Source organism: Phalaenopsis equestris, unplaced genomic scaffold (genome assembly GCF_001263595.1).
Source record: "Phalaenopsis equestris unplaced genomic scaffold, ASM126359v1 Scaffold215229, whole genome shotgun sequence".
Lineage (NCBI taxonomy): Eukaryota > Viridiplantae > Streptophyta > Magnoliopsida > Asparagales > Orchidaceae > Phalaenopsis > Phalaenopsis equestris.
The window spans coordinates 265,923-284,230 of NW_018233946.1; the positions used below are offsets into that span (position 1 = coordinate 265,923).

General features: G+C 35.1%; 1 protein-coding gene across 1 annotated transcript; it reads left to right on the plus strand.

Moving 5' to 3' along the window:
* The first annotated feature begins 3,483 nt into the window (after nucleotides 1–3,483).
* On the plus strand, nucleotides 3,484–15,491 carry LOC110037102. Its single transcript, XM_020741680.1, has 4 exons — nucleotides 3,484–3,680; nucleotides 10,343–10,411; nucleotides 10,515–13,378; nucleotides 13,482–15,491. Exons 2-4 carry the CDS (start codon nucleotides 10,388–10,390, stop codon nucleotides 14,743–14,745), a joined length of 4,152 nt encoding a protein of 1,383 aa, XP_020597339.1. The 5' UTR covers nucleotides 3,484–3,680; nucleotides 10,343–10,387; the 3' UTR covers nucleotides 14,746–15,491.
* Nucleotides 15,492–18,308: the final 2,817 nt, after the last annotated feature.

Consider the following 18,308-nt stretch of genomic DNA (forward strand, 5'->3'; position numbering starts at 1 on the left):
TATATGTTTTAGGTGAAAAGCCTATTATGTAAATGAAATGATATGCAAACATAACGGGTTAATTATTTCTAAAATTTTAGTTCATTTTATTGGTTTTTTTTATTAGGGATTTAGTTTGACTTATTTCAAATTATTAATTTTTTTTATTTCAATTTTTAAGTAAGGTGGAATATTTATTTTGTCCTAATAGCCTAACATTTAAAAATAGGCTTTATCATAAGCACAAGCAAACTTAAAAAATCCTATGAATATTAGTTTTAATGTGTAAAAATGTAAACAGAGAAGAAATAATCATATTAGAAAATAATAAAAAAAAGGTTAATGCAGCTTGGTATCGCAGTACACCATTGAAAAGTAAAATGCAATTGAATTTTATTTTAGTCAACCTAATTCTAGAAATTAGAATGACATGTGAGTCATCTTTGTTCTCCTTCATCAATTTATCTTATGTCTTAGAATTATCTCGATGTAAAACTTTCAGGCTATATGAGACATCACTAAACCATGTAGTTTATCGCTGCTCCTCTTAAGTCCCCTGAGCCTTATGCCTATGTTTAATTCAAAAAATATATATATTTTTAAATTCTTGAAGAAAAACTTACGAAACTTGTAAAATAGATATTAATAAGCAAACCATATAAGCAAGAATGTATAATCACTTATACAACTTAGCATTAGTAGAAGCAATGTTGAATGTCCTATTAGGTCATACTCAAAGGCATATGCATGGATCAACATCTAAAATCAAATTGTTTTAATTTTAAGTTACTTTATTATTTAGCTTGTCTCACTAAGCACAACCACTTACATAAGACTATAGTTCAAATTATCATAAAAGTCACATTAACGTGTAGTATATCAACCAATCAATGGACCTACCATCCAATTTAGCGAGCAAAATATCATGTCACAAATAAATATTCACAATAATCAATCATAATAAACAATTGTTACCACTCTAGCCTAAATTTAGGCTAATGGACTAGTAAACATTATAGTGTGTAACGCTTGTAGGGTATGCCTTTAATTGATTTAATGTTTTAATTTAATTTAATTTTTATAAGATTTTTATTTGTGTCATTTATGTTGAAGTTAATTTAAGAGCGAGTTTTAAGTTTTAAATTGATTTAAATTTGAAATATATTAAAGATTCTGAAGAGCATTGGGGCTAATGGGAGCCACCTAAAGAGGGTGCTATCACTCCTAACACCCTAGCCCTAATATGATGGACACCTCATCCAAGAGGCAAGGAGTCACTTAAAATGTTAAATAAGTAGGTGTAAGTGCCTTAATTTTGTTACTTGATTTAATTTAATTTTAGTTAATTTTATTTTAATTTAGTTTTAATTTATATGTAATGTTTATCATAATTTTAATGTTTATTTATTTTGAGTCAATTAATCTTCAAACGTACATGAGAATGATCCAATTAGTTAAGAATGACTTTAAGGATAGATCATATGAGTTTAAAAGTTAACTCGTACTATTATTATCAGTTAATTAAATTTAAATTAATTTAAAATAAAAAAAATTAAATAATTATTAAAATAATTGCCAAAAATTAAGGAAATTTTATGTGTGGCTATTGATGACCAAAGAAGAAATGTATAGAAAAACTTTAGGACTACTTAAATTAATTATAGTTTTTAATTAAATTTTAATTAATTGCTTGCTAGAATTAAAATTTTAAATACTACACATTTTTTTTTAAATTTGTTAATTTTCTTAAAGTTTGAGAAGACAATTGGAACCCTGTGAAACTTTTTTAGATTTATTTAAATTATTTTTATATAATGTTTATTTTTCAAAATAATTATTTATTTTATTTATTTAAATTATTTTTTATATGATATTTATTTCTTTTTTAAATATTAAAATAATATTTAAGGCTTATGAATGTTTTTTTATTGAGTCACATGTGACTTAAAAACCTCCCATAAAAATTTGAGATGACTTTGAATTAACAAAAATGTTATAAATTTTGTATTTATTTAAATAGTTTTAAAATATACTTAAATCTAAAATTTTAAAAATGATCAAAATAGTCAATGGTAGCGTTTAGGATCCTAAAAAAATGTTGGAATCATTATGTTAATTATTTTTAAAATTATTATTGAGCTCACTTTTGATGATAATAAATGATAATTAAGATTATTTTTTAGTGAGCCCCATGTAATCATCTTCAACCCTAATGAGTGTATAATTACACAAAATAATTTATTTTTATTTCATTTAAGCTCAAGATGAAATAATGATTTTGGGGTGTTTTCTTAGAGATATGGAGAGACAAGCTTGCACTCTAGAAGTGCTTATTTGAAGGCTAGGATAGATCTGAATATGCCATTGAAACCAAAGTGAGGTAATTTATGGAGGAAGGGGTAGCACAGAGCATTCCTTATTCTATATTCATCCTCTTATTAATACTTTATTCTATTACTCTTCTCTTCTCTTATGTGGTATGAGATCACTAACTACTTAGGATCCAAAAAATATATATATATTTTTTTATTGTTGAAAAGAAATGGTCATAGGCTATTATACTAGCCTCCAACCACCCCTAATATGCCTAACAGTTCGAGTACCATCTCATTAAGGCCAAATGTGCCAGAGAGGATTTGAACCCCCCGACCTGAGGGTTCTTATATCGTGGATGCCAACCAACAGATCGGGGCACACCACACTATATATATATATACCCATATTGTTATAAATACCTATATTTTCTTTAACCTTGAGACTAGTGCTGTCAAAAAAAATCATTGTTTGCGAACAATTTATGTTTGGTTTGCGAGAGAGTTCGTGTTCGATTCGTTCAATAAGCAAACGAGACGAACACGAACAATTTTTTTCGTTCGATTTGTTAAACGAACCAAACACGAACAATGATGTGTTCGTTCATGTTCGATTCGTTATTATTCAAAATATAAAATAATTTAAAATAGTTATATATAAAAAATTTAAGATATTTTAAAAATAATTATTTATTATAAAAATTTATCATATTTTAAATAATTAAATCCTATAAATTATAATATATGATAAATTATTAATAACAATAATAATATATTAGTATGAGTTATATTAATATAAATATTATAATATTTTAGCAATTCAAATATGCAAACAATCTTAAATAATTCAAATAATTCAAACAATTCAAACATTTTGAACCATTTAAATAATTTGAACAATTCATATATTTCGAATAAATCAAACAGATCACGAAAAACACTTTTAACCAACAATTTTAAGGAAGCCTATTTCAAATAAAATTAATTTCAAAAGAACTAAATACATACACGAGTACTTTCCATTCGGGCCCAATTAGCTTACACCCCCTACTTAGATACAAATAATCGGACAAGCGGTGAAAGCACCTAATCCCGCCTTATCAGCCGATCAACACGCGGAAATCGTTGCAACCGCATGTTTTGCATATAGGCTCACCGAGCGGTGAAGCATTGCCTGTGAAATTTTCCCAAGTGAGAAGCAATGCCCGGAATTTCGACGAACGGGAGAACGCAGTGGGCCCCACATCGGCGGTAATTTCCACCCTGGAGGTCAAGCATCTCACTTCTCCATTCGTCCCTCCCCCCTTTATTAACGTTTTCTCCGAGGACGATCTGCATACAATCGCTCTGCCTTTTAGCAAAGCCCTCGATCGGTTTTGAGCGGATTAGGTAAACCCTCTGCGCAGGTCTTCTTCCGTCTAAGCAATTGCCGGGATCCTTCTATCTCTGTTTTCTTGGATTTTTTCGTTTATTCTGCGAAATCCAAATGATTTTAGAAAATTCTTTTTTTTTGTTTTGTTTTTGTTTGCTCTGCGTTCTGGAGAGATAGCTGGCTGAAAATATCATTCGGATTATGTTTTGGATTTATGGTTGCAGACGCTATTCGAGAGGATCTATCGGGTTTGGTGATGTCGTTGTTGTGGACTGATCTGCTTTTTCTAGGTTACCCTTCGAAATTTGTTTCGTGATTCTTGGTTTTGGTTCTTGGAGAAAAGTCTTCAAGTTTTGGATCAGATTGATGAATTTTTTTCAAGCATCGTATGGCATGCCTGAGTATATGGAGGAAAAGCTTTTTCCTTTTATATCACCGGTGTGATTTTATGTTCATTTTGCTTTTCTACTGGATTTTTCTGGAACCCTAGAGTATGTGCAACGGAACTGTAAGATAGTATTGGTTGTTGACAGGCTATGGAAGCCTCCGTTTAGGTTGCTGTTGGTTATGGGTTTCTTTTGACGGAGTTAATTATTTGACATGGTCAACTGGGCTATAATTTTTTTTTTTTCATGTTAAGCTACATGTTAAGCTATTGATGATATTTATTGATGATATTGAATCAACTTCTATTTACCACCCATTGAAGGGCAATTTTTTGGAATGCCATGGAAAGGAATCTTGTGATCTCTTTCTTTGCTAATTTTCTGCATCAGTTTGCATGATCTGTAAGGTTAACTATGAACTGAAGCTTGGGATTGATTTCTGTGCACTATGTAAATTCCTTGGGTTTTCCCTTGGTTGAATTATCTTATGGCATACCTATTACAATTTGGTAACTTTTTTTTTTTGCGTGGGAATGTTAGTCAAATAGTTATGGATAAGCCATTTTATTTTCACTCAAGATGACTTGATGACTTTAATCAATAATGTTCAGGTTATTTTGTGTTCATGCCTTCTGCTCCTCAGGTTCTATGTTAAACCCCATGTGCATTTCAAGTTTGATGGTTACATGCTGCAACTTTCATTCTAGAAACTTTTTGGCTAACATTCTTTCATTCTACGATAGCAAAATTTTTTACTAGCATCTTTTATAACATCTTAATTTGTGACTCAATATTATGTATAGAATCAATGGGCAAAAGTGTGAAGTGGCTTAATTTCCATCCTATAATAACTTGGTTTTGGTTGTGAATGCACTTTTGGGAAAGAGAGTATGTTATGGTGTCTTCAATTGCATGTCATGTCGGATTTTATTGGATTTTCATAATTGTTCTATTCTTATAATCATATGTGATAATACCAAGTTTGAATGATTACATATATAGTTATAAATAGGGATCCAATGTAATGTAATGGTCAAATTATGATGTTGAATGAAATGTTGCATGACATGTTCTTTTCCCCTATTAGGTTGTGTGCCTGATTCTTCTCTTGTTTTCCTTCTTCCGTTCTCTTATATCTTTTTACTGCATTTTGTAATGCCTTTACAACTGTCTCATTTTTTTTTACTCTACATCAATTGATATCATAACTGAAGCTTCAAGGAGATCTCTGCAAAGAAGCTTTCATGATCCTCTCTAGCTTCAAGTCTCTTCTCCCTCATCAAGCAGTTCAGTTTTACATCTTTGATTTTTCAAATCAACCCGATGTTTTTGTTGTTGGTCGTCCTTCGACACTTCGCCTTGTTGCACACAAACTTTGCACAACTTTTATGACCACCTTTCTCAATTTTCACTTATTGAAAAATCCTTTCAGCTTTGCTAATCACGTTGCTATGCACATCCAATTGTAGTTTGCACCGCTAACTGCCTCACATTTCGTGCGTCATTGCATCCCCTTGCACTTTCTTGCTTTTCATGTCTCTGGCACTTCGGTTGTAACCTTTCATGCGGTTCAAGCCATTCAAATCTGCATACTATTTATTGACATTTCACTTTCTTGCAATCCCCACATTGCATGCACATGCCGCTGTGAATCTGTGCATCCTGTTCAACATATCTTGTGAATCATTGATCCCATGCGTAGCATGAATTCCTAACACATCATTTATCAGATCTCTCAATGAATGCTTGTACTTAGCAGTATGTGTGATGTCATGATGCTTAGTATAAATCTCCATATAACTTGTATTCTCTCGCTAGCACCGCCCATCACAACTCCTTTACCCACCCATTGCAACACCATCATCCTGCCTTGCAATTCACGGTCCCTTCTCCATGTTCATTTGAATGATTTATGAGCAACGTGCTCATGATTGTCCACTTTGTATCATCCATGATTCACCTGCTACCTCAAGCATTTCACTCGTGAATCTTGTGCAGGCTTTCATCCACAAATCTTGGGAGGCCTAAACCCTAAATTTAGATGCGTGGGAAAAAATTATAAGAATAAAGTTACATGGATCTTCTCAATCTACCCATTGGTTCTACTTCAAAATAAATTCCTCGAAGTTCATGCAGTTGTATTTAACAAATTTTTGAATAAGGAGATCATTTTCTAGCATGATGTTTGTCCCTTTCTTCTCTCTTTATGATAGTTTGCCCACCTGTCTCTTTTTTATGCTTTGTGTTCCCATTCATTTCTTCTTTATGGGGATTTGTTTTTAATGGGATAAATTTTATTACTTACAGTAGAAAATTTTCAGTTCTTCTGCTAGCAACTATCAAATTACTTGGAGTAAAGTTTCTTTGCTCGTGGAAAGATTGATGCAGGAGAAAAAATGGGCCGTGTGTCATGGCTTAGTATTTTTGTTGCGTTGCACTTTGTTATTAGTTTACTTGTAGTGACTATTCTAAGTATCGTGGGCAGTTAACTAATTTATCAATTTAGGATAAATTGTAATGATAAATTTTTTTTTAGCAGGATCTTTATTACAAATAAAGATCCAAGGGTCATGCAATTGTCAAACTACTGAATTGAATGAATCAATGCCAGTTCCTTTTCTATTCTTCCCATTTATCTTTTTCCTTCAATTATTCACAAATTCCATAACTTCCCCACTGTTTCACTTTTCATCAGCCTGTTAACTGATTTACACCTGCCATATTATGGGAGAACAAATATTAGTGACTCTGCGGTGAGGGATACATCTACACAGAGTTATTGGATCATTGACTATCATGACCGGTACAAGATGGTATTTTTGAACAATCTTGCGAAGCCGACTTGATTCACTTCTATTGAGATGTTCAATACTGCTAAGCTCTATTTTGAATCCAATTTTATAATTATGTTTTGTCTTGCTAGTTCATGTTGACCTCATTTTTGGGTCACATGCGGCTTTGGGAGTCGTATGGAGCTTCCGGAAAAGTCCCGGTGCCTTTGAACCCTAAGAAAAAAGCACTGTGCCCCTTTCTGGCCTGGAGTGATCACGCCAGGCCTGGGGCGTGACCACTCCCAGGCGTGGTCACACCTGTATGGGGCGTGAGCACGCTTGTCTGGGGCGTGGCATGGTTACGCCCTCAATTCTGCTGGCTTGGTCATCTCCCAATGGCTATGTCACTGATTTGTAACATTTGTCCACGTATCCTCATTCCGACTGTCCATTTGATCGGACGATTGAAAACATCCGACAACCGTCAACGGTTGTGGAAATCGTCAGAGTAATCCGGGCCGTTGACCTCCCATCTGATTGAAGGCCCAGGACAGCCGTCGCCGCCTCCTGTAAAAGGCGGTTGTTTGTGTCTCCAAGAGGGGATCTGAAATTAAGTCGAAGTGTGCCTCGAAGTATCCTGAACACTTCTAACTCAGAGTGTCTTCCTCCAGGTTTCTCCGGTGAACTTTCTTCTCCTCTGTTGAGCCGTCTCCTTTGTAAGCCTTTCTTCTCCACTTAAGTATTTTAAGCTAAGCTTACGTTTTAAGTGTTTAAGTTTAATAGTAGGTTAGGTTAATTCAGTAGCCTTGGATTAGACTTGGGTTTCAGTTCAGCTCAGACAGACTCGAATCCGACCTAATCCCTAAAATGGTTTAACCCAAACCTAATCTAGGTTTGACCCAACCTAGACCCGACCTTGCTAATGTCTACCTCAACCTAACGTGACTGAACCAACCCAGACCTGACCCAACCTAGACTTTACCCAGCTCAGGTCTAGCCTTGGATTAGGCTTGGGTTTGGGTTCAGCTCAGGCAGACTCGAACCCGACCTAATTCCTAAAATGGTTTAACCCAAACCTAATCCAGGTTTGACCCAACCTAGACCCGACCTTGCTAATGTCTACCTCAACCTAACGTGACTGAACCAACCCAGACCTGACCCAACCTAGACTTTACCCAGCTCAGGTCTAGCCCAAGCTAGCCTAAACCCTAAACCTAAACCTAAACGAGGTCTTACCCAACCTCGACCTGACCCAACATAACCTGAACCCTAAACCTAAACCTAAACCAGGTCTGACCCAAACTAGACTTGACCCAACCTAGCTCAAACCTTAAACCTAACCCAAATCAGACCCTAAACCCAACCCAGACCTGACCCCACCCAGACCTGAACTAACTCAAACCTGATTCAACATAGGCCAAACCCTAAATCAAACCAAACCCAAGCCAGCCTAGGTTAACCCAGCTTAACTCGGGTCAACACAAATCAAACCCTACCAAGTCAACTCGGGTCAACCCAAGTCAAACCTAACCTATTCAGGTTAACCCAAGTCAACCCGGGTCATCCCAAATCAAATCCTAACCTACCCAAGTCAATCCAGCTTGACCTAGGTTAATTCTAAACTCACCCACAACTAACTTAGGTCAACCCAAGTCGATCCAATTTAAAGCTGAACTACCCTGAATCAACCCAAGTTTAATTCAACGCTATAATTAGGTCATTTTATGCATGTTTCCATGTTTTATGTATGTTTTATCATATATTCCTAGTTATGCTTGTTTCGTTACGTCTTTCATGTTTAAAACCAAACAAAAAGCAAAAAAAAAAAAAGTAGATAAATAAACAAAAACAAAGATGGATGCCCCTCTCAAGGTGGTTTTCTTCTCAAACAAAAATATAAAATTAAAAAACCTTCAAACATAAAAAACCTTGATTATCCAACATGACTGACAAGATTTAGGAATTGAAACAAATGATTAATTGAATATTGAACTTCAAATTACAATTAAAATATACCATGATGAACTGAAATAGAACTCATGCTGATCCAACTTGAATCCTGAGTTAGCTAATGTAGCCACCATAACTCAAGGCCATACACTTATCCTAGGTTAATTTGAGTATAGAAGCCTAGGTTAGTTTAGGTATCTAGCTAGAATTAAGGACTAAGATATAAAAAAACCTAAACCTACCCCTTGAGATTAAAGGGAGTACTTTAGAGGGATGTAACCTATGATTACTGACGAAGGTATTTCAAACCTCCTCGAGACTATGAATCTCTTGAATTACGACATTTAAAAGGGATTCCTGGTTATGAGGCTGGTTATAGTTGAAAGATATCAATTTTTTCGAGACGACGGAAAGCCATGTGCATTTTAATTGGGTAAATCTTTCCTAGTGTCTAGTTTAGTCCACCTATTAGGCTTTTTTATAGAGTTTAGGTTTAACTTTCTATCTAGAAACCTTTCCTACCTTACTCTATAGTATAGGGGTTCTGATCAATTCATGTCGATCATTTTAAATATCACCAACTCACCTTGTAAACCCTATCTAATCCGTTCAAAGAGCATTTCAAATCCTTTCAAAACCATCTCCCGAATATTAAACCTACGTTACTGGTAATCAGTTTTCTTGACATTTGAGCTCAAATTCTTTTAATCACTTCATAATTCAACTTATTATATTAATCCAGAGTTTTCTTTAGGGTTCCTGACCTTAAAGATGTAATTAACTACGAGGACGTGCCGTTGTAGGAAGCAAGGACCCAAAATTAAAATAAACCTTATCTTACACTTGTGAGGTAAGGAAAAAAACCCTAGTTCCGTAGATCGAAAGAAGACTTTCTTCATTTGGGTGGTTAGGTCCATTTCTAAGGTAATATTCTCTTATATCTGGATGACATTATTCGGCGGAATGCCGTGCCCGATCATCTGGATAGAATGTCTACTGAAAGACACCATGGTGTTGGTGAACAAAAATTTCCCCACTAGTTCAAAACAGCAATTTTGTCCTTTTTTCCTTAATTGCTCTTTTGTCTTCTTAGCATTATTCACGAGGAGACTCTTTTAGTGGTATATGCTATTATTTTCCATTAAAATTGTGTCACTGTTATACTTCAAATAGGGTTTCGTGGATATTAACAAAACCTTTTTTGTGCCATTGACAAATGAGTAAGCTGGTAAGGAGATTGTGTTTCAATTTGGCTTTGGCGATATTCATGGTTTACCTTTTCTCTTGTTTGTTTCGTTTGGATAGAATTGGAAAACCCATTTCATTGTACCAGCAGCTGCGTATTAATATCCATTAGTGGCTTTAGCATTCAAATAATTTCTAGTTACGTTTTTTTTAATTTAACTGCCTAAATTCACACCCTTACTTGCATTTCTCTTAAGATATACAACATGTCTTAAATGCATGATTCTTTAAGTTGGATCCTCTATTTTTTGTGGAAGCTTACATGAACAGTTGAACTCTAATTTCGAAGTGATGGTTTTTCTGATGTTGATAAGAGTTTCTTTGCAGTTCATCTGAAGCAAGTATTAAGAAGATAAATTATTTTTCTTGAAGATGGCTGGTCCTGATCACGATAAGGTGCTCTTTTCAACTAACAATTTTTTTTAATGCTTTTTGAGTCATGTTTTTGTTTTGAATAATTAATTGCTATTGATCATTTTCTTCCTCTTAAAATGAACAGCTTGGACTTAAACATCATGCTACACACTTTCTAACCATTTCAGCCATACCAATCAAGAAAAGACGTTTCATTTTTCCCAGGTCTCCTTCACCTCCTCCAGAGACACAATCTTCACCAACAGTAGAATGTAACACAACACAAAATAGAAGTTTTTCTTTAGTGCAAGTTCCTTCCTTGGAAGCTAGTGATATTCCTACTAGTTTAGCTGCCTCACGAGATGAAGGTTCATCTGTTGAATCTGGATTCAAAAATTTGGTTAGTGGAGACATAAGTGCAGTTTCTAAACATCCAGACTCTATTGAGCATGACTGTTATGAGAAGTTACAAAGTATGGAAACCATTGTTGTTCAAGGAGAAAATGGATTGAAAGATACTGTTTCTAATGATGAACTTTTCTCCCTGAAAGTAATTGACCAGCATTTAGCACCTGTCGATCATGTTGGCGTGCCAAATCAGGCATCTGCAGCACAAGAAATTTCTGGAAATACTGAACTGCGCTGCAATGGAACTTTTGAGAATGTGCCAAATCAGACATCTGCAGCACAACAAATTTCTTTAAATACTGAACTGCACTGCAATGAAACATTTGAGAATGTGCCAAATCAGACATCTGCAGCACAACAAATTTCTGGAAATACTGAACTGCACTGCAATGAAGCATTTGAGAATGTGCAGATCAGCGATTCACCTTCTGTTAGACAAGCACAGTTGGAGCTGCAAGATCCAAGTTCTTGGAAGGAGACATATGCGCATGATCCTCAGAAGAAAATTTTCACATCTGGGCCCAACACTGATTCTGCTCAGAGTTGTTTGGATAGATCAAACTGGGACTTGAATATGACCATGGATGCTTGGGAAGGATCCATGAATGACTTGGAACCAAACAATGCAGGTGATGGGGAAGACAGGAGTTTGCTTGGCAGAGGACCACAGCCAAACCTTTTGGGTGCAAGTGCAACAAATAAAAAACCTAATGCATCCCCTCCAAGGATTTGTGGGCCTAGGAGTTTGAGTAGTAATTGCTTCCGGAGCCTTTGCACCTCATCAAAATCTGGAGGTGCTTGTTATAACTTTGACACCGAGGCATGCCTAGATTTGCACCTTAAACCATCATTCATGTCTGAATCATACACCACTCGTGAAACCACTTTCACTTTAGGAAATTTTGATTCTTTAAAAGAAACTCAATTTCTTGGTTTATCCACGATGCCTTTATCTTCTTTTGCTGACTCAAAATTTTCTTTATGTGGAGCTGTGAAACCTGAGCCTTATCATGAAAGCATTGAGCTAGAGGAGATGAAAACTGAAATTGCTGGATCAGGAGCTTTTGGCCTAAAACCCATCAAATCAGAACCATGTGAAATTGGAGGAGCCTCCAGGATAACAATTTCTGGAGTTGTTAATTCTGCTTCTGATGCGGCTATGAAACCGGAAACCGTAGAAGACGAATCCCAAGACTCTGTTTCAGCTAAGGAAACAAGATTGCCCCATACAAGTGCACATGATCACAGCTTGCTTCAAAGTGCTAATACGCCTTTGGAGGCTGTTGGTACTGGCACCATTGCTTTAAATACTAAATCTGATTCATTAATTAAGGATGCTATTATGCAGATACCTGGAGATTATTCTCATCTGCATAAATATGAGGCGGTTGGCTTTACCGAGATAGAGCCAGATGAGGTTCATAGTAATGATAAAGTATGCCACAGGACCATGTCTGCTGCTGCTAGCACTGCCCAATCTGAAAAGGGAGTTTTCTGTGAGACAATAAGTTCGGTTGTGGAATCTTTAGTTTATGAAGGCCGGGAGTTGATTTCCTCAAAACAAGCATCTAATGAAGGCACTGAAAATGCTGACTTGCTCATTACATGTGAAATAGAGGGTCAGATTATGAATTTAGTGAGTGAAGCATGTCAACAACCTCACATAGCAGCAGAATCACTGCGTGAATCATTCAATGCTGGTACTTTAAAAGAGAGTTCTATTGATCAAAAGGCCAAAATTGATTCTCATGTGAGCTTTAGTGAAACTGATTCAAAAACTGTAACTGTGGTAGAAACACGTGCTAATTGTGATGTTCTTGAATCTAATCAATCTCAGACTCCATCCATTTGCATGGTGGAAGAGCAGGTCGATAATGAATGTAAGGCTGGCAGTCCACATGTTTTAGATGTGGTTATGCAAGAAGCTCATGAAAAAGGTGGAATTGATGATCATGGTTATGAGGATGGTGAGGTAAAAGATGGAGCATTGCTTTGTGCTAATGTGGATTCTTCTTTCACAGTAAAGATCAAACAGGGTGAAGCTTCTTGTCCAAGAGGTATTGTTGACATTCCTGTGGCAATGTCATCACCACACGAACTTGTGAAGCATTCTATAACAGAAACTTGCATGATGCCCAAGGATCCTAGAACTGTGGACATTGCTAGTACTATTGATCCTGCTCTTGCAGCAGATCTGCAGGAGTCTTCATCAGTGACAGGTGATTCTGATAAAATGAGAACAAGCAGGACGACTAGGAAGACACCACGAGATTCCTTGAAGAGGGATAAGATTTCAGAGCGTAAAACTAGATCTGACAGAGATCCTACTCTAAGAGTTGTCGGTATTGAAAAAAAAGCTGATGGCAGTGGTGTAATAGAGAATGCTGGAGGCCGTGCTAAATCTTTTGTTTCTCCTTCAGCCAATGAAACCATTGAGGAAGCAATTGATAGGGTTCGTACTGGGCGGATAATAAACTTAAATTCAGCTTCATCTAGAAAGATGAAACCTATTCATGAAAGGCCACTTTCATCAAGAGTTAAGAGAGGAAACCCTGCTGAAAAATTTTTCAAAAGGGAAAATTATCATCCTGGTCACATCAGGTCATTCCTTAAGCCTGGAGATCTATTCCTAAATCTCTCCTTTTTAACTAAGTATTTGCTTCTTTTCATGCTTTTATGCCCATTGTTATTTATTTTATTACAGGGATGAAAACCATAGTGAAAAGTTTCGTAAAACTGAAAATGAGAGAAGGGGACTGGCTTGTGGGAACCGCGGATCAGGTTCAATACACTCTAGGGTGAGAGGTGGATCAGATTATTCACCCTTGAAGTTTAGAGATAAACAGCGGTCAAACCAGTTCGTTGATCGGAACTGCGACCCCAACTATATGCAGGAACAAATCAATGGTCATAGTGATTTTCGATATTCGAGAGCCATTAATTCGGCTGCAATTTCTATGGCCTCTGGATCAGATGCTTCAGCTCCTTCTGTTGGTAGGATTTCAAGGAAGATTACGAGTGAGCTACAAACTCGTGGTCAAATGGCTTGCAGAAGGCACTCTCCTGCAGTCCCAGAAGAAATCCAAGTTATGCGACATCCTGCATCTGAAGTTAACCCTAGCAGACGCTTGCAGAGAGATGCACATGATCTTTTGTATGTTACTCAAGAAAAAATGAACAGACCAGTGCCAGGTGAAATGTTGGATACACTTAGACCACGCCCACATTCCCAATTTGAACGTACTGATCGGATTACATCCCATCGTGAAAGAGTAAGCCTTTCGCCTGTGCATCGCAGAGGTCCTCCACAGCTTCCTTCCATGCGTTCACCTAGGTCTCAAGATATGTCACCTTCCCATTGGTCACCCCACAGTCCTTCTGAAGGGTTTAATGGGCAACATTATGCAGAAGAAATTATGGCCAGAAGGCGAGGATCTGCTTATGGGGATAGATTACCTGATGGTATGATGGAAGCTATATCTTCAAGAGAACATAATTTTTCTAGGTCTGGGAGGGAGTTTCCTCGAAAAATTCAGAGGCTGGATATGAATGACCCTAGGCAGGTTCCAGGTGAATGCTACCGCATGCCATTTGGTCACGGTCAAATTCATGAACTTGGTGTGGATGGTGAATATGCTGTTGGAAGGAGATGCAATGAGATGCATGCGCCAGCTCGATATAGGGAACACTGTATTTTAGATGATGATGTTGAAAATTTCTCCTTTCATGGTGAAGAGAGTCCCCCTAGGCCCTACAGGTATCATGCTGAAGGCAATGAAGGATTTAATGAAGGTGGAAATTCAAGGGAATTTGAAGGGCGCTTTAAAAATAGATTAGGTAATACATCAAGAAGGTATAGACACATTGAGGAACAGCAGCAGCATGAAGATGGCTTTAGGCATCAAGAAGGGCAGGGATGGAATGATTCAGGTTTTAATAATATCAGACCAAAGAGGAGGAGATACTAGAGTTATATCCTAGAGCAGTGTTTCGTCACAACTGATTGGCTGTTCCATTTGTAAAATAACTAGAATGCAATAACAACATCATGAATAGTAATTATCCAATATACCCTTGCGAATAGTAGCTTCTACTGATTATCAAAGTTATTGTGCCCAAGATCTAGTAGAAGGTCAAGGAATGAATTTTGCCTTGGGCATTCTGGTTGACATTTTTCTTTTTATTTTTTGCGCCAAACGGATCTACAGTCATCTTCCTAAGTTGCCTGATACTGTAAATTTCTTCTCTCAAGTTACCGTCATATTGGCAATTTTTGACACTGCAGCTACAGCCAATTGACTAGCAACTCACAAGTCTAGGATGATTGTGGAACAACAGTTGGTTTGCGGGGTAAATGATTCATGCTTTATTTATTTCACTTTGCAAAAAAAAAATTATTCTTGTTACAGAATTTTTCTGGGTACCTTTTATTTCTTAAACCTATTAGCCGAAGAACAACAGTTGGTTTGTAGACTCATCCTTCATAAGCACCAAAACTTGCAATATCGTTGGCTTGGAACTATGGGAATGAAGCTCGATAAGTCCTGTATCTCTTTCTTTCACATTCTAGATATAAAGAATGCAATTGGTCAGCGTTTTTCTTTTGGAAGAAAGCAAAATTGATGTTTTTTGGCTCTTTGCTTGCAGTTGCTGGATAAGAATAAAGTTCAATAAATTTTGTATGATGGACAACAGAGTTACTAGAATTTTCTTTTTGGATGGGCTCGACCAACATGAGTCCAAATGCAGCAATGGGCATGCTAAGTGGCTAAACTGTTGAAGGGGTATAAAACAACTTTTGGACTGTAAGTTTGTGCTTAGTTTGAGAGTCACGTCATAGAACTTTCATCAAGGTAGGTTAGGGTTTTGGATTTGATTCGAGTGTTCCACTTGAGCTGTCATTGGTTTTAATATAAACTAGTATCTTTTATTTATGACTGAAGCCACAATCAGTTGGCCTTCCTCTTCCTAGGATAATGAATAGTTTTTTAGAATAAAAATGTTTGATCCCGTCAAATTACTACTGTAATTACAGAGGATCGCATCTAGTTTGCATCACGGCTATATGTATGAATTATTATCATCATCTTTTTGAGACAAACTTCTTAATTTCTTTTAATATTTTCTCTATGTATGACTTGAGAAGCTGAATGCGCATTTGGAGTGTTGTATCTGTGGAACGAGAAGAAACAACTTGTGGATGGATCCCTCATTTTGGATATCCACTCAATATTGGTTTTGGAAGATGGAATTTTAGAGTCTTTTGATTCCTTTCAATCGGATCATAATGGATATGATTGTTTAACGTCTCCCGACAAGCCACATTTTGGCCCAGGTCACATAACATGATTCGATCGAAACAAATCAAAAGGCCTCTCTAATTAATTAAAAAAAATTATTATAATAAATATATGATTTTTTTTTATTTCGAGCTAAAATAAGCCGAAAGGAGTGAACAAAAAATTGTTCGTGTTCGGTTTGTTAATAATTATAGCTTAAAAAGTTTGTTTGTGTTCGACTCATTTATTTAACGAACGAGCCAAAGATGAGCTGCTTATGGAGCCGAACAAGAGTTGTTCGCGAACAAATTTCTTTTTAAATAGCCCTAATGGCTAAGAAGCATGCATGCGTTAAACAAGTACCAAGCCGTCATAAAATTAGAGTGTAAATATTTGAATGGTGAAAGTAACTACCTAAATGATATGGCTTATTAGTTTTTCAATATTTAAAGTGCATAGGAGTATAATTCAAAATTTGTGTAAAAGGGCTTACATAGATAAATGTTTCATCACTTGTTTGACTTTAAATATCATGCTATTTAAGTAAAAAACATATATGGAGATAGATTCTTAAAAATTGAAAGAGTGCCTAGTGTTGGTATTGATCTTGATATTTATTTATGAGGTTAAGGGTTTCTAAGCTCTTAGTGATGCTTCCGTGGAATGATTTTGTTATATGCTCTGCATCAAAATAAATAAAGCTATATTATTAAAAAAACATATTACATATAATATAAAGCTAATTGTTATTATGCTTGTATCAAATACTTAAACATAATATATATTTATTGTTAACTATGAGATGTATACTAATTGATAAAGGCAAATACATTTTAATTTAGAAAAATGTTGAACATCGGCATTAGTCTTGACACTAATACTGTAATAAATGTAAAAAAAAAAAAATTTATAAAAGTGATGGGCTGATTATGTTTAAGATTTTATAAATTTAGGAGATAGAGACATTAGAATTAGAAGTCATGGGAGTAGTTGATGTAGAAGTCTTATTTTTCTTAAAAGGGTTGTTTAGCCTATTGTATAGGAGAGGACTTAAATAGTTCATAAAAATTAATAAAAAATACTCATAGCAAGTCAAAAGGAAATAATATAAATAAATATAAATGATAATGAAATTGTGATTAGCCACTGATATTCTTCTTGAAGCTAATCAAGTAATATTGTTCATCTTAGGAGGCATTTGATTTTCAATGCTTTAAAGTTAATGTTTTGGTAGCTTATATCCTTGTGTAAATCTTGTTAAATAGCATAAATAATGTAGCCTAGTAGTTTATTGAAACCTTTATTGTGGATTAGAAATTAGAAGAGATCATAACAAATATTATAATAAGTGCTTTTTAAATCAAGATGAAAGGTAATGATGTGTAGCTAGGTTCTCTAAATCAATTGATCCAAGTATACATAATTTTTATTTGTGAGGGACATTTAATTAACAGGTTAGCATGATTATATGTTGAGAAGAATATTATTATGTATAGAATACCTAAGGTGATTGTATGTGATCATAAATTATAAGTTTATCTTTAAATTATGTAGAGTAGTACAGTCTGGATTAAATATCATATTAAAATTCATTATAATATTTCAACAATAAATAGATGAAAGTTTGAAAGGTTTATACAAATATTGGTGGCTTTATTATAACTGGGGAGCTTTTTTTTTTGCCTAAAGTATATATGCTTAGTTAATCAGAAGGCACATATATTTTCTCAAAGTTGAACTTGAGATCTTGTATCAATAGATGAAAATAAATAAGGTTGATGTGAATAAAATTATATTTATTACTATTTGAAGCCATTGCAAATTCCATGTGTTGTTATTGAGTATGACTAATGCACTCATGGTGTTCATGGATATGCTAGATCAAGCGTGTTAACTCCTATATAGATCAATTGATAATTATTTTTTAATAGATTTTACCTTAGGGATTATTTGGAACCCTTTTCTATTTTTATTCTTAAAAATCATATTTACTTTGGTTTTTCTAATATAAATCAAATTAATTAAAATAACTTTAGGAGTATATTTTTAATTAAATGAAAATTGATTTGGATAACATATAACCACTAGGTCTTGACCACTGGGTTTTTGTATTTTCTTAATAATGAAGGTTGTTAGATCATGATTAGGACCAATGCTCTGTAGTTAGATTTTGTAAATCTAGTCATCCAAATGTACACAAATTTTATTTGTAAGATAGAAAAAATTAGATTGATAGATTGGCATGATTGTAT

Bases quoted from the DNA above. Each gene is read 5' to 3' on its own strand.
- LOC110037102 (XM_020741680.1), top strand. From the start codon at position 10,388: ATGGCTGGTCCTGATCACGATAAG. The intron at 10,412-10,514 runs GTGCTCTTTTCA...TAAAATGAACAG, and splicing joins CTGGTCCTGATCACGATAAG to CTTGGACTTAAACATCATGC. The intron at 13,379-13,481 runs GTCATTCCTTAA...ATTTTATTACAG, and splicing joins TATCATCCTGGTCACATCAG to GGATGAAAACCATAGTGAAA.